This window comes from Solanum tuberosum, unplaced genomic scaffold (assembly GCF_000226075.1).
Source record: "Solanum tuberosum cultivar DM 1-3 516 R44 unplaced genomic scaffold, SolTub_3.0 scf00608, whole genome shotgun sequence".
Taxonomy (NCBI): domain Eukaryota; kingdom Viridiplantae; phylum Streptophyta; class Magnoliopsida; order Solanales; family Solanaceae; genus Solanum; species Solanum tuberosum.
Window position 1 is genome coordinate 67,288 of NW_006239558.1, and position 14,467 is coordinate 81,754.

Consider the following 14,467-nt stretch of genomic DNA (forward strand, 5'->3'; position numbering starts at 1 on the left):
TTTCATAAGATACATTTAAAGAGATGTATAAACTTATTCAATTCTTAAACATTATGACTCATGAATTGTGTGGACAATCATAATAGCTCAGTTGATTAGCTATTTGAATTTTCACCTCGTTTGTAAAAGTTCGATTCTCCTAAATTAGTGGACTGACATGATGTAAGTGCTTAAGTCATATCCTTAAACAAAAGTCCATAATTTTAACTTCTCTACTAAATAGTGAAATTATTGCTCCCTTTATATATAAAGAGTAAAGTATTCTTTCCCCAAAAAATTCTCCAAGAAAAAAAAAGTTAAATTTATGATACAAATATGGGAGAGGTGAACGTTCATGGTATTTTTGCAGGGCCATTTAATAAAAGAGTTGAATTAGCCTTGAAATTGAAGGGGGTCAAATATGAATATATTGAAGAAGATAGATCCAATAAGAGTGATGAACTTGTAAAATATAATCCAATTTATAAACAAGTTCCAGTTCTTGTGCATAATGGGAAGCCAATATGTGAATCAATAATAATTCTTGAATATATTGATGATACTTGGGAAAGTAATACTATTCCTCTCTTGCCTAAAAATCCATATCAAAGATCCATGGCTCGTTTCTTGGCTAAGTTAATTGATGAAAAGGTACATATATATTTTTCCCACTTACTTGTATTTATTTTTTTCCTATCTAACCAACTAATCTGAATTCGTTGCAGAGTCAATTAGGCTATGTATAATATTTTTCGATTTTTTCATATTTGATTAGCCAAAAAAGGCAAGTTCTTTAAGAATCAGTAAAATGACATCCTTAATAAGAGTAAGAAAAACAACTTTCGTCATTGGTTCAATTCCTCACCCTATAATCCCCCCTCATTTTCCACTTCCCTTGCCCCTAATTTTTTAGAAAGATAAGAAAATCAATTATTTTTCAAAAAATATTTTCCCATGGGGAACTTTTTCCCTTCCTACCAAACACACAACTATATTACTACTATACTATGAAGTTTGAACTTGAGTTTGATTTAGATTTTAAAAAAGAGTACAAGTGTTTTACATTTAATTTATGTTATTGTCTACTAACAAAAATGTGTCATCAGTTAATGGGTGCAATGTACAAAGTTTGTTATGGCAAAGGAGAAGAAAAGGAGAAAGGTTGTGATGAAACTTTAGAAGTCCTAAAATATTTTGACAATGAGCTTCAAAACAAGAAATTCTTTGGAGGAGACAACCTTGGATTCATCGACATCGTTGCCAGTTACATAGCTCTCTGGTTTGGAGCAATTCAAGAAGCAATAGGGATGGAACTATTGACTGAACAAAAGTTTCCCAAGTTAAGCAAATGGATTGATGAGTTCTTAAGCAGTAGAATTGTCAAGGAAAATCTTCCTACTAGAGAAGTGTTAGTGCCTTTATACAAAGCTCAATTTGCAGCAGCAACTCAAAAGGTATCCAGCTGAATTTATGTCATTAAAAATAAAGTATGTTGAACATTTTGTTATTACTATACAAAAAGAGAGTTTGAGCAGCTCAAATGCACAATAAGCAGGACAATCTTTGTACAATGATGAACATTTTGCGATTATTATATTCATCACGGATGCCACTTCCACCTTGTTCTGTATAACTTGATCACTTAGTAATGCATAATAATTTAGACAAAATGCCTGCCAGGATTATACGTCTTCATGAGCGCTGCATCTCTGTACAATGTTTTAACTGCAATCACATTGAGATTTGTTAGGAAAATAACCATAGAAATATTTGTGCTAAAGACACCAAATAGAAGAGCTTATTCAAAATACAATCCAAAAAAGTTTTAACTTCTGCATTGCTGCACAGTAATTTAACTGCATTTTACAGAAGGAAAATCACACCTTGATGTGTCAACAAAGCAATATTCTATAATACATGTATGTGTGTGCGTGCACACGACTGCTGCTTTAGAGGCATAACAAGGCTATTGGAGTCTTGATCTTCAGATATCATTGAGAAATAAATAGGAAAAGGTGCTATCGAACGATTTCCTGCAACTCTTCCCACTATGAAATGAGTAAAAGAATCAAGTCTCTATCTATATGAAAAGCATTGGTTTTTTATTAACTGAAGCTTTGGGATAAATCTACCTCTTAAACTTTTTTGCATTGACAGGTCAAAACTAAGCTAATAAGACAACTGTCTTTAATTTGTTTAAGCAGAAGAAAGGGTGAAGTCAAAACTAGGACAAATTATACCTCTATATGTAGATCTACAATTTCTCCGTCAGTTTGGAAGTCACTTTCAGAGTTATATCACCATAAGGTTCATGTTGATTCGCACGTACAAGTCCACAATTCTCCAACACCTGTATTCAATTTCCAGAAGGATGACAGTAAGGATCTTATGAAATAACTCCTAAAACGATACACATTATACCAAATATGATTGATTAAGCAATAAAGCATACCGTAGACAACTAAACAGAGAAACTTATATATACACCTTTTCTTGACACAATTCAAACACCCACAAAGAGTTCAAAATGAAAAAATGATATTAGTACTACAAGCTATACGAATATCAGAAGACCTCTAGGCTCCCAATATTTGAAAATTGACGTGCATCCCCAAGTAAGAGCAATTAATCATGAAAATATTGTAAGGACTTACCAGAGTCTCATAAAACATTCGGGCACATATTCTTTTCTTTTTGCCTTCTAAAATTGCATTTAAGCTGATATCTCCAGTCTCTTCTGAGATGGGGGTTACTGGTGACTGCCCCTTCAAATATTGAGCCACAGCTCTGCAATCATAGAGTTAAAAGACTATCCTGCAAAGTAAATATATATTATGAGAAGAATGTTGATGGAGTGTTACCTTGTTCTAGCAGATAATGTGTCAAACTCTGGCGTTCCCTTTTGCTTACTTGATAAAGGAGTTCCTCGAAGTCCTGGTATAGCATATGGATATATAAGCTTCAGGCATATGTTACATCATTAAAAAAGATATACAGAAATACCATGCTGCAGACAGTAGTACATAAAATTGACCAACACTATCCAAATTAATGCAAACCCTCAAAACTAAAAGGAAAAAAAAGAAGAGGTTCTTAGCGTACCAATAGGAGTTTCGTCATCTTGTTCTAGAAAACTTAGATCCTGCATTGGCATTTAGTGATTTATCAGATGCAAAGCAAGGAAGAACTAGTTGAATAGTCATATAGGGTGACAAGTTGACCATAGCAGTGCACTAGGTAATGAAGCATTGAATGAGAATAACCGTAAGAACGTCAAAATATAAGCCCTTTACAAATCTTAGTCTAAAATTGATTAAAGATGTGTTAAAGGGTCAATGAGACTACTATGGATGATACAAAGCTGTTGAAAAAGTTATCAAGATAATTATCAAAGTAGATTCACAATTTAATAGAAAGTGACCATGATCGAACATACCCCAGCAGAATTATCAAACTCAGGAATATCAGATAGAACAGTATCCTCCACACCTAGTCCTTCTCCAAACCATGTTGAAGGGGTCTCCATATCAGAACCAACATGCCCAGTAGATGCTGCTGGGTCAGGCGTGGGCTGCACCCCACTATCCATGGTTCTTCCTATCTGACTAGATTCTGTCCCAAAAGTTGTAGTAGCAGGACTGAAGTCATCTCTTCTGCTTGTGGAAGGCATGGACATCAGTGGAGAAGAAATGAGCCTACTTGGGGAAGGCATAGACATCTGTGGAGAGGAAATGGGCCTATTTGGTGAAGGCAAAATCTCAGACAGCAAATTGGTGCTTGCAAGGTCTTGGTTATCACGTAATCTTTCAATTTCCACCGGAAGATCATTCTCAGATGGAGGGGCTTGGTTATTGCTGGGTTCTGCATGATTCTCCTGTGAGGAAGCCATCTTGACTTTTGCTGAAATGAAGTCTTTCTTGTAGATATTGCAAAGATCATAGCATAATCCTACAGATTAACAGGAAGCTGAATTTTTAGGCGAAGAACAATAGACTCATTAGATAATGACTGTGAGACACCCACCAGTTATTATAGGTTCAAAGAAAATTCCATCCTTTCTTAGTCTCTGGTTTTGTTTCCAGATGTCCAAAGAAGAACAAGGAACCTTCTTCTTTTCGCGTGGTTTTATACCGATGCCCTTTAGTCTCCTTTTCATCTCACTGTAGAGTTGAACATGATACATTGTCAAAATACCAATGGTTGAAGAAAATATATAGTTAATGATGATAAAACATTAACATACTTATTTGGCAATACAATGTCCTTATCATAGATGAGTAGCTTTCGCTTTCTTCTTATTTTTGGCGCCTCGAGAGGAGGTGTTGAAAGAAGTGCTAAATCAGGTGACTGATGCCCTGAATATCCAAGAAAAGAAGAAGTTTCATGTTAGAATATCAATATGGCAAATATGTAATTTCAGTTTAAGAATAAGAACCCTGCATGCCAGCACCCACCAAATGATATCTGTGGATCAGCAAATTCATGAGCCTCCGCTGAAGTAGTTGACGGTGGTTCTTGTCGTTGTTGAGATGGGATTGAATGTCCTCCGGGGGCCAATATCTCTTTCACAACTGGGCTTGCAGTTTCCTTGTCTCTCATGATCTGTTCCTCCAGAACTCTATCTGGTTCCATCACATCATTCCCTCGGTCTGACCACAAGGGAACATTCTCAAAACTGTGATCATGGACAGCGTCACGCATGAGTTCAATATCTGGAATATCTTGAGGGATGTCATCACAAACAGTTCTTTTATTTAGTCCTTCCTGATTCTTAGGGGAAGAATGTTGGGGTTGAGCACCAGTTTCATCTGGATTTGAAGGATCAGAACTGCATCATTAAAGAAATGTCTATTACAAACATGGCAATAAACAAAAACAATCCACATCTATAATCAATAATATGCGTACTCTATCTCCATAGGCATGGCACCTAATCCAGAAACTTCACCTGATTTTGACAAACTCTTCACTATGTCCTGTAAAAACAAACTCTTTGTCAAACTAGTGTTGCAACTTACGTGAATAAATCTAAACTTCCCTGCTAATTATGAAGCAAAAGATTTACCCACCTCATCAATGAAAATAGCAACATACTGATCTTCATGCGATACAATTTGATCTATACAAAGAAAAATTCAGAAATGAAAGTTCAATTGAAAATGAAACAGAAAAAGATACAAAAGAAGAATTAAAATAAACACGATACACACCTTCCAAAGTTATCTCTTCATAACTTTTAACATGAGTATCCTTAATCCTGAAATTCCAAATGCACGTGTAACTAACTACAGATTCTAGATGACAACTAAAAAAGTACTAAAGAAAATTACCTGTTCAGGTCAAAATCTTCATCAAAAACTATGGCATCAAGTTCAAACGTTTCTGGTAAAGTGATGGAGCTGTATGGTGCATGAGTGGCATCTTCTGGGAGATTGACATTTGTGGACGAGAAGGCCTTTATAACTCCCATTAGTAATGTTTTGCAGTCCTCAGAAAAGTATTCAACCTGCTTCGAGTATATCCGAACAACTCCAAGTAGAAGGTGGCCAGACGTTCGCAGTGCAATAGGTACTTCAGGAGTCATGATGCGCTCTACAAATAGATTTCAAAAAATAAGGAACAGTATCATGAGCAAAGACATAAAAAAATATCATATGCATATTAAAGCTACTGCTATGTTCTTGTGTAGAGCAACTTATACATCCTTTCTGGCTTTTATGACATCATGCTTAAGTCCAAACCTAGCAACATCAGTGGGGAAAAAGCTTTGTATTTAATTAAAAAGATATCAACTTCAGCAAGACTTCTTTATGACCGTGTTGTCTGGCTAATTTATACACACCTTGTTAGTTCCACTGAGTACCCAAGAAAGCATCAAAGACTAACTAATCAAAACAAAATACATTTGGCATATACCAGAAAAAAAAGCAACATTTGTACCATTGAAAGTTTAAGGTTACATATGTGCAAGATTTAGTGTCCAGCATAAGATAAATCTACAACATTCCTAAATACTATGACATAATAAAAATTTTAAAAAATCTAATTTTTCCCCTAAATAATTCAAAATGGGATATCTTTGCCCTCCATTAGATTTGGCAGAAAAATACCCTTATCGTCAATCAAGTAGCTAAAAAATGTCCTCATAGTTAGCCAAGTAGCTCAAAAATATCCTCCCTCTAACTATTGCTTTAGCTCAAATGCAAAAGGGTTAATTTTAGCCCTAAACTTATTGAAATGGGACAATTTTGTCTTTCTTTCGCTATAGTTCAGTCAATATCAACCAAAAAATTGTTGTTATGATTGGTATTGTTGTTTGCATTATGTCCAAATTCTAAGAACATACTTATTTACTTAACTTGTCCAACCCTTTTCCATTACCCCCTGAAAGCTTCCCCTATAAATGCCATCTTATCTTTGTTAAATTCTATCACTTATCGATAAATGGAAACGGGGCAATTTTTGAGCTATTCGATTATTGATAAGGGTATTTTTGTGTCCAAAGCAAAACAAAGAACACAGTTACATTTCAAATAATTTAGATGCAAATTTGATCCTTTTCCCAAATAAAAATCATGGATAGAATCATCTAAACTTCAAATCTTTAATCTCTTTCAAGAGAAAGATCCAGAGTTCACATTTATCATACAAAAGATTCCAATGAACCTTATTTTATTTGTGTGATGAACACATCTGTTCTCTCCTGCTTACCTAAGAACTTAAGAGTTGATATAGTGTCTAAGTTCATGTTCCAATCTTTTATGCTTAGAGTTAAAGTAGTCCAGTCTCCTCTAAATATATTAGTAATTTTTTTCACAGCTAAAAAACAGCCCATCATATCCTCCTTCCCGCTATTCAACCATTATCATATGTATGGAACATGCATATTACTCTTCATAGACAATTTTACCACTTAAAATTCAAGATCAAAATGAAAATACTCATTTTGACCTCTTAAAATGATCAATGAATAACTAACAACACAGGTGACAATACATTGTACATAAGCACAGACTAGTCCAAGAGTTCAACTATCACGACTAGAACAGAAGAAAAAATCTCCACTAAATTAGAAATCAATTCATCTTTGCAAATGACAGAAACCTCTGTATCAAACCAAATCCCAATACTTAAATAAAAAATGCAATCTTTAATGTAAAAGAATAAATCTTTATCTCACAGAAAGATCCTAATTGATATCAGCAAAACAAGAACTGAATAATAAACTAATTCTCAAGCAACAAAAATAACATTAGAAACATAAAATTACATTCAATCAACACTCAGCAACAATGACTTGAATTATAAACTTAAAAAAACACATTTCAATCTAACCCTTCAACTAGCCTTACTAAAACAGAGAGAAAACCTTGAAGTACGAGTATTCATGCGTTCAAATAAAAACTTCCACGCTGAATTAAAAGATTCACAAGAGCAAATATTTATCTCACGAAATCCCCAACTGTTATCAGCAAAACAAGAATCGTATATCAACCAAGAGAAATTAGGAAAATCAATTTTTTTCTCTTTTCTCGAAAATCTCAAGAAATAAACAAAACAAAACAAAAAAGCAATCCATTAAAAGAAAAGATAAATCTTGGCAATGGGGCAAATAAAAAGGAGCAATTTTTTTCAAGAAAAATTAAAGACATTAGAAAACATACCAACAGTAGATGGAATGTTAGTAGAAGTATAATGAGGCTTCTTCAACTTGTGTTGCAAGTGTGCAGCGCACCATACAGTCCCTAATGGACCCTTTCGAGCCAAGAATGTGTGCGAATAAAACATTTCTCCGTCAACAAATTAGCAACCAAGAACGGCAATTGGCGGCGAACGGCGGCAACCCTTTTCAGTTCAGAGGATTCTCCGATGACCTAATTCTCTTCGGCTCAGTTCTGTGTGTATAGTTAATTGGGGTTTTATGTTCGGAAATTTTGAGGTTCTAAGACAGAAACCGCGGGAGAAAGTGGCGCCAATGCGGCAAGAAAATAACTTAACGCTTTTGTGTTTCCTTAAAAGGGCTGACTGGTTTTGGTTATTTACGCAGACGCCACTTCTGTTTAATTCGCGTTAGTTAAACGACACCGTTTTAATTAGGGAGAATTGTACGGTTATGCAAACCTATACTAGTTAATTAGTCATTATAACTCTAGTTTATCATCACTCGCAACTAGTATTCGGTAATAGATACATGGGCTGGGTTTGAAGTTTGTATAATTCGAAATTTGTATAATACAATTTCTATTACTTTTATATAATATAATTTGTATAACTGTTTAAAGTTCAGATGTTTGTATTTGTATAAATTTGTTATTTCGAGTTTATACAAAAATAACTCAATTAAAAAAACGTGCCCGCAAATTATGCAAACTCGCTCGCGAATTATACAAACCCGCCTGCAAATTATACAAACCTATAACTACAACCCGTAAATATGTAAATTATAGCTATGAAGAATAATTAAGTTTGTTTTTTTTTAAACCCCAGGATAATCCGCAACCACTGCAACCTTTGCCACAACCCTGCCCTTCGGGTGAGCACTTTGTGCGCACTGGGTAAACCCCCAGTGTGTAATATACTGCAAACACATAATTAAGTTTATTTTAGTGGTTATTTGCAAAAAATCCCCAAATTAAGGGTGAATATTAGTGGAATTTTCTACTTTCTATGAAGGAAAAAAAAAAGGAATGTGGAATATTAAAGGTTTAATACATAAATGTGTGTTATATCATCTATGTAACAATTTATGTGAGATATAATTAAAGTGATTTGTAAGATGTCATGTAGGATGTACATATTTGTTTAACTAGGCAATTTACCTGTGTTTCGCGCGGGCATAAATAATATGTCTAAACTTTTGAACAACCTTTTCAATAATCAACTATTATAAGAAAAAAAGAGTAATTTTAGTATGTTTTAAGAACATTTCAACATAAATTAAATGATTTGACATTATCACATATCTCAAAAATTATAAATACATAATGAATGATTAAAAATATGTTCATATCTAATTATTTTTATCTTTTACATATTTTATTATAATATATGTCTGATGATATAATTGTCTTGTTAAAACTGAGTGATGTTTCTATGTAGCAATTAGACATCATTTTTTCTATTTTTTTGTACATTAAAAATATAGAATTTGATAATTTTATGGTTAGAATAACTCTTTGTGAAAAAAAATCTTACTCCCTCCGTTTCACAAAGAATGACCTCCTTTCCTTTTTAGTCAGTTTCAAAAAGAATGACCTCTTTCTTTTTTGGTAACAATTTACTTTTTGCTTTCCACGTGGCATGTTTAAGACCACGAGATTAAGGGCAATTTTGTACATTTGACTTAACTTTAATTTAGGACCACAAGATTCAAAAGTCTTTTTTATTTACTTAAACTCCGTGTCAAGTCAAACCAGGTCATTCTTTGTGAAATGGAGGGAGTATGTGAAAGTTTTCGATAATTAATATTAGTTATAAATAACTTAAGACCGTTAAAAATGTATACCACAACAACATAAATAAAAAATTTTAGAGACAATCTACTTGTCTGAGGTTAAACGTTCACAACTTTTCGTTATTGTTACTTAGTTACTCTAACAAAATTTATAGAAGGAGAAAAATGAATTTGAAACAACAACAAAATAATATTGTTGACCCTTTTAGAAATTCATTCTTCATTATTTGTTGTTCTGAAGGCCCTTCTAGGTGCTTCATCAATGCAACTTTATGACTTTTTCAGAAATATGTATGTATAATTGTTGCATTATGAATGTACAAGTAGATCAAAATGTTGGATTCTAGACTCATGTTAAAGAAATACTTTTCGAACATTAAAAAATAAAAAATGAGTCTAACCTAGATAACACAAACGTTCAGCAATGACTTGGGACATGAAGGACAACAAATCTATGTTAATAGACATATCTTTTGTAGCTTAAGATATTACTTTTATTTAGAGCAGTTTTTGTTTCATATTCTTCAAATTAAGCTTGCCGAAAATAGTCATAACTCACACCAAAAAAATTTAGAAGAACCGAATGAGAAGAAAAACATTAAAAAGACGAAAGCTTTGTCCAAGTGAGATCATATACATACAAAATGAAAATAATCAATACAATTTTAAGGAGACAACAAAACAAAGAGAAAAAACATACATTAAAGGGAGTAAACTATGAGATATCCTAAACATTCATTCCTTAAAGTACTCATAATATCCACCGATAAAATTGTATAAAAATAGATAATGACAACATAAAAATAAAAAAATATGGGCATGCAAAGTTATTAACTCTCAGAGGATTTTCTAAAGAACACAAAATCTCATCATTGTATGTGAAGGAATGACGTTGTTGATGAAGAAATTAGAGATTTGTGATGGCTTCTTTTTACTGTACCTTCAACAATTCCAATAGAGAAAACTTACTTGAATACTCAATTAACTTTTGTTATTTAATCTGTACTAACAAATACTTATAACAATAATTTTTCAAAAACATAAACTACAAAGTTTAAAGCATGTACTCAAAAATAATAATTAATAATATAAGCATAAATTAATGACTGTAAAAAACATACCAGAATCTGTAACAATAGAATGAAATAGAGTGGAAAACGTTGAGCCCACCGAATGCACAGTGTCCCTTTAAGGAAATTATTTCCCTCTAGTACCCGAGGTTTAAAGAAATAAATCCTCTCAGGATAGAACGATTCTATTCACAAGTGTATTGATACAAAAAAAGTGGTATCAGTAAGTCATTCAACAGGAGAAAAGTACACAAATATTTAACTGTCCAGAAGAAGAAGAAAATCCTCTCAGGATAGAACGATTCTATTCACAAGTGTATTGATACAAAAAAAGTGGTATCAGTAAGTCATTCAACAGGAGAAAAGTACACAAATATTTAACTGTCCAGAAGAAGAAGAAGTTCTAAATTTTCGTTGTTTTAAAATGAGAGGAAATTCCTCTATTTATAGACAACAAATGGCAGTGTGAACAAATGTTTATTGTGTCTTATCGGAAAGGTCACAACTCTTTGGAAAAGTTACTACCCTTCGGAAAGGTCATAACCTTTCATAAAAGTCACAACTTTTCATAAAAGTCGCAATTTTTCATAAAATTCACAACTTTTCATAAAAATCACAACATTTCATAAAAGTCACAACTTTTCATGAAAATGGAAGGCTAGTTTTGGAAATAAAATAAATTAAAAGGGAATCCTAATTTGTGGTGGCGCCACGTAGGCGGGTCTAGGGTTTCCTTTTATATATATACTAGTAAAATTACCCGCGTTTCGCGCGGGAATTTAATATCACAAAATTTATAAAATAATACTTAAAATTTATCAGTCATTAGAACTAAAACACTAAATTATCTTACATACAAGATTACGTAGTAACAAACATTGATAATGTAAAGAAAAATTATCATTTATCCTTAATAACATAAACAAAAATTAATGACTGTAAAAATACATACCAAGATTTATAACATAAGCAATGGTGTTAGTGAGCCACTCAACAGGAGCGAACTACACAAATATTTAATTGTGAAGAAGAATAACAAGATGAGGAGGAGGAGGAAGAGAAGAAGAAGAAGAAGAAGAAGAGGTTCATAATTTTCGTTGTTTTAAAAGGACAAAAAGCTCTCTATTTATAAACAACAAATGGTAGTTTATTGTGCCTTATCGGAAAAGTTATAACTATTCGAAAAAGTTGCAACCCTTCGGAATGGTTACAACCTTTCATAAAAGTCACAATTTTTCATAAAAGTCACAACTTTTCATAAAAGTCGCAACTCTTCATTAAAGTCGCAACTCTTTAGAAAAGTCACAATTTATCATGAAAGGGAACGCTAGTTTTGAAAATAAATAAATCAAATGGTAGTGTGAACAAATGTTTATTGTGCCTTGTCGTAAATGTTACAACTATTTGGAAAAAAGTTGCAACCCTTCGAAAAGGTCATAACCTTTCATAAAAGTCACAACTTTTCATAAAAGTCGTAACTATTCATTAAGTCACAACTTTTCATAAAAGTCGCACCTTTTCATAAAAGTCGCAACTTTTCATAAAAGTTGCAACTCTTCATTAAAGTCGCAATTTTTCATAAAAGTCACAATTTTTCATGAAAGGGGAATGCTAGTTTTGGAAATAAATAAATTAAAAGGGAATCCTGGTTTGTGGTGGCGCCACATAGGCAGGGGCCTAGGGTTCTCTTTTATATATATATATGATTTTATATAAGTTTAAGTGTTTATTTGTACATATTCAAAAATTAAAGATATAAATATTAGTTAAGGTAAAATTAAAGTACACGTTTATACATTAATATCAATTTTATTTTGTACCTATCAGTATAATTTTTTTCTTACTATGATCATAACATCTTATTGATATTTAAATCAATATCTTCTATGAGTGTGCAATGAGGTTAGAATGCAAAAAAAAAATGATGGCTTCAAGTTTATGTCGAAATGGTGCATTTAATCTCATTGATCACCTCATCCAAAACCTTCGATTAGATCAATGGAAAATTCAAAGAATTTTAAGATTATCAACAAATTAGTGAACTATGAAAGACGATAAGATATCAATATATATTTATTGAGACATATAATTGATTTCATAGAGAAAAATATTTGGTTAGTAGTTAGATGACCGTCAACATAGTTAGATGACCTTCAACAAAGTCATACGTTACTCTTTTGAACCAAGAGAAAATATAAACTCACGACAGTAAAAAAATAAATTATAAATACAAAACAAAAGGAAGTCATAAAGAGAACTACAAAAACAAATGCATCATTATTCTTATAATTTTAATCATTGAAAAAAAAAATACGAAATCAATACACAATCTTTCGAGTTCTTGTCGACATCCATTCCCACAAGCCGATCACCATTCAACAACATTCATTTTATTCATCAAGTCAAACTAAAATATGAATAAAATAAGTACCGAAAACATAACAATAATTGAAAAGGCTAATGTGATCATCTTTCCAAAATCTTACAATGCTTTTATTTATAGGACTATAATATGAATAACAAATAATGTCATGAATATGACAATTAATTATTTTAGAGTTTATGGTAATAAAAATTATGAGAGTAATGAAAATAACGACCATTAAGTTTTGCATTAAAATAATGAAAGAACGATTGATTGATATATTTATTATTTTGCAATAAAAAAAAATAGAATTTTGAGCCAAAGATTATAGTAAAGATGAAAAACTCAAGAGACTTAAGGCACTATTGTGTGGATTTTAGTATTATTTAAAACTTGTAGTGAAGGATTTGTAATTGAAAATTCATGGGGAAAAATATATTTAGACATTTTTGAGGAAGTTAAAGACCAAAAAAAAAGAAAAAGATAAGAGTCAATTATGTCCAACAAAGTCATAACTTACTATTTTGAACCAATTTTTTTTATAAATTTACAACAATCAAAACTTTATATAAAATACAAAAAAAGAGATGAAATAACTAAAATAAATAAATAAATAATACAAGATCATTCTTACGATTTAATCATTAAAACATTTTAAAAAATATAAAATCAATGTACAATCTTTCGAGCTTTTGTCGATGTCCACTTCCACAATCCACAATCACCATTCAATAGCCTTCGTCTTATTCTTTCAAGTCAACCAAAGCATCAACATAATAAGCATCGAAAACATGACAAGTTAAAATGTAATGTGCTCATTTCAACAAAGTTTTACAATATCTCTATTTATAGGAAAACAACATAGAATACCAAATAATATCATGAATTTGACTATTAATTATTATAGAGGTTATAATAAAAGAAAGTCATAAGAGTAATTAAAATAAAGACCATTAAGTTTTACATTAAAGGAAATAAAAAAATGATTTTGTAGCAATTTCACATTAAGCATTTGATATAAAATTTGCATAACTTGAATTTCTTGTCCAGCTCTTACAATAAAATTCAAGTAATAAAAGTACGACTTACATATAGATAAAATTCAATCCGTTAATCAAATGTCATGAAAAAAATAAAATTTTCCATTCAACGAAAAAAGCACCTGCAATAAAATAATCAAATTTCATAGAAGTAAAAAACTAACATATAAAATAATATTTTATAAAGTTGTAAAAAAAAATTGAGATTCTTGGCCAAAAAGATGAGATGACTTCACCTAGTTTATCCCTAGCTTTACTATACATATAAATTTGATCATTTCTTTTGTAACAAAATTTTCTAATGCCTCTATTTATAGGACCATAATATGGAATACCAAAAGACATCCTAAACATGACTATTAATATGAATTAAAAGTTATGATTATCAAAAGTCATGGGAATAATGAAAATAAAGATAATTAAGTTACTATCATATCATCATACTTAATAAGTGTGAGTCCTCAATACTACCAAATTATTGTGTCTTTGACAACATTACCCTTCACTTCTATTAATATTTCTTTCTTTTTCTTCTATTAATATTTCTTTCTTTTATATA

At 31.6% G+C, this 14,467-nt stretch overlaps 2 protein-coding genes across 2 annotated transcripts; one reads left to right on the top strand and one right to left on the bottom strand.

Annotated features, from left to right (window-relative positions):
• Nucleotides 1–256: 256 nt before the first annotated feature.
• On the top strand, nucleotides 257–1,577 carry LOC102578973 (probable glutathione S-transferase). Its single transcript, XM_006366434.2, has 2 exons — nucleotides 257–630; nucleotides 1,086–1,577. The coding sequence occupies exons 1-2, from the start codon at nucleotides 316–318 to the stop codon at nucleotides 1,443–1,445; spliced, it is 675 nt and encodes a 224-aa protein (XP_006366496.1). The 5' UTR covers nucleotides 257–315; the 3' UTR covers nucleotides 1,446–1,577.
• A 50-nt stretch (nucleotides 1,578–1,627) lies between these two features.
• LOC102579304 (sister chromatid cohesion 1 protein 3) lies at nucleotides 1,628–7,966 on the bottom strand. Its single transcript, XM_006366435.2, has 14 exons — nucleotides 7,644–7,966; nucleotides 5,310–5,571; nucleotides 5,190–5,236; nucleotides 5,049–5,098; nucleotides 4,888–4,955; nucleotides 4,434–4,807; nucleotides 4,223–4,334; nucleotides 4,003–4,139; nucleotides 3,416–3,927; nucleotides 3,082–3,121; nucleotides 2,841–2,913; nucleotides 2,634–2,766; nucleotides 2,220–2,329; nucleotides 1,628–1,704 (listed from the first exon to the last, which is right to left on the bottom strand). Exons 1-13 carry the CDS (start codon nucleotides 7,765–7,767, stop codon nucleotides 2,234–2,236), a joined length of 2,028 nt encoding a protein of 675 aa, XP_006366497.1. The 5' UTR covers nucleotides 7,768–7,966; the 3' UTR covers nucleotides 1,628–1,704; nucleotides 2,220–2,233.
• Between the last annotated feature and the right edge of the window lie 6,501 nt (nucleotides 7,967–14,467).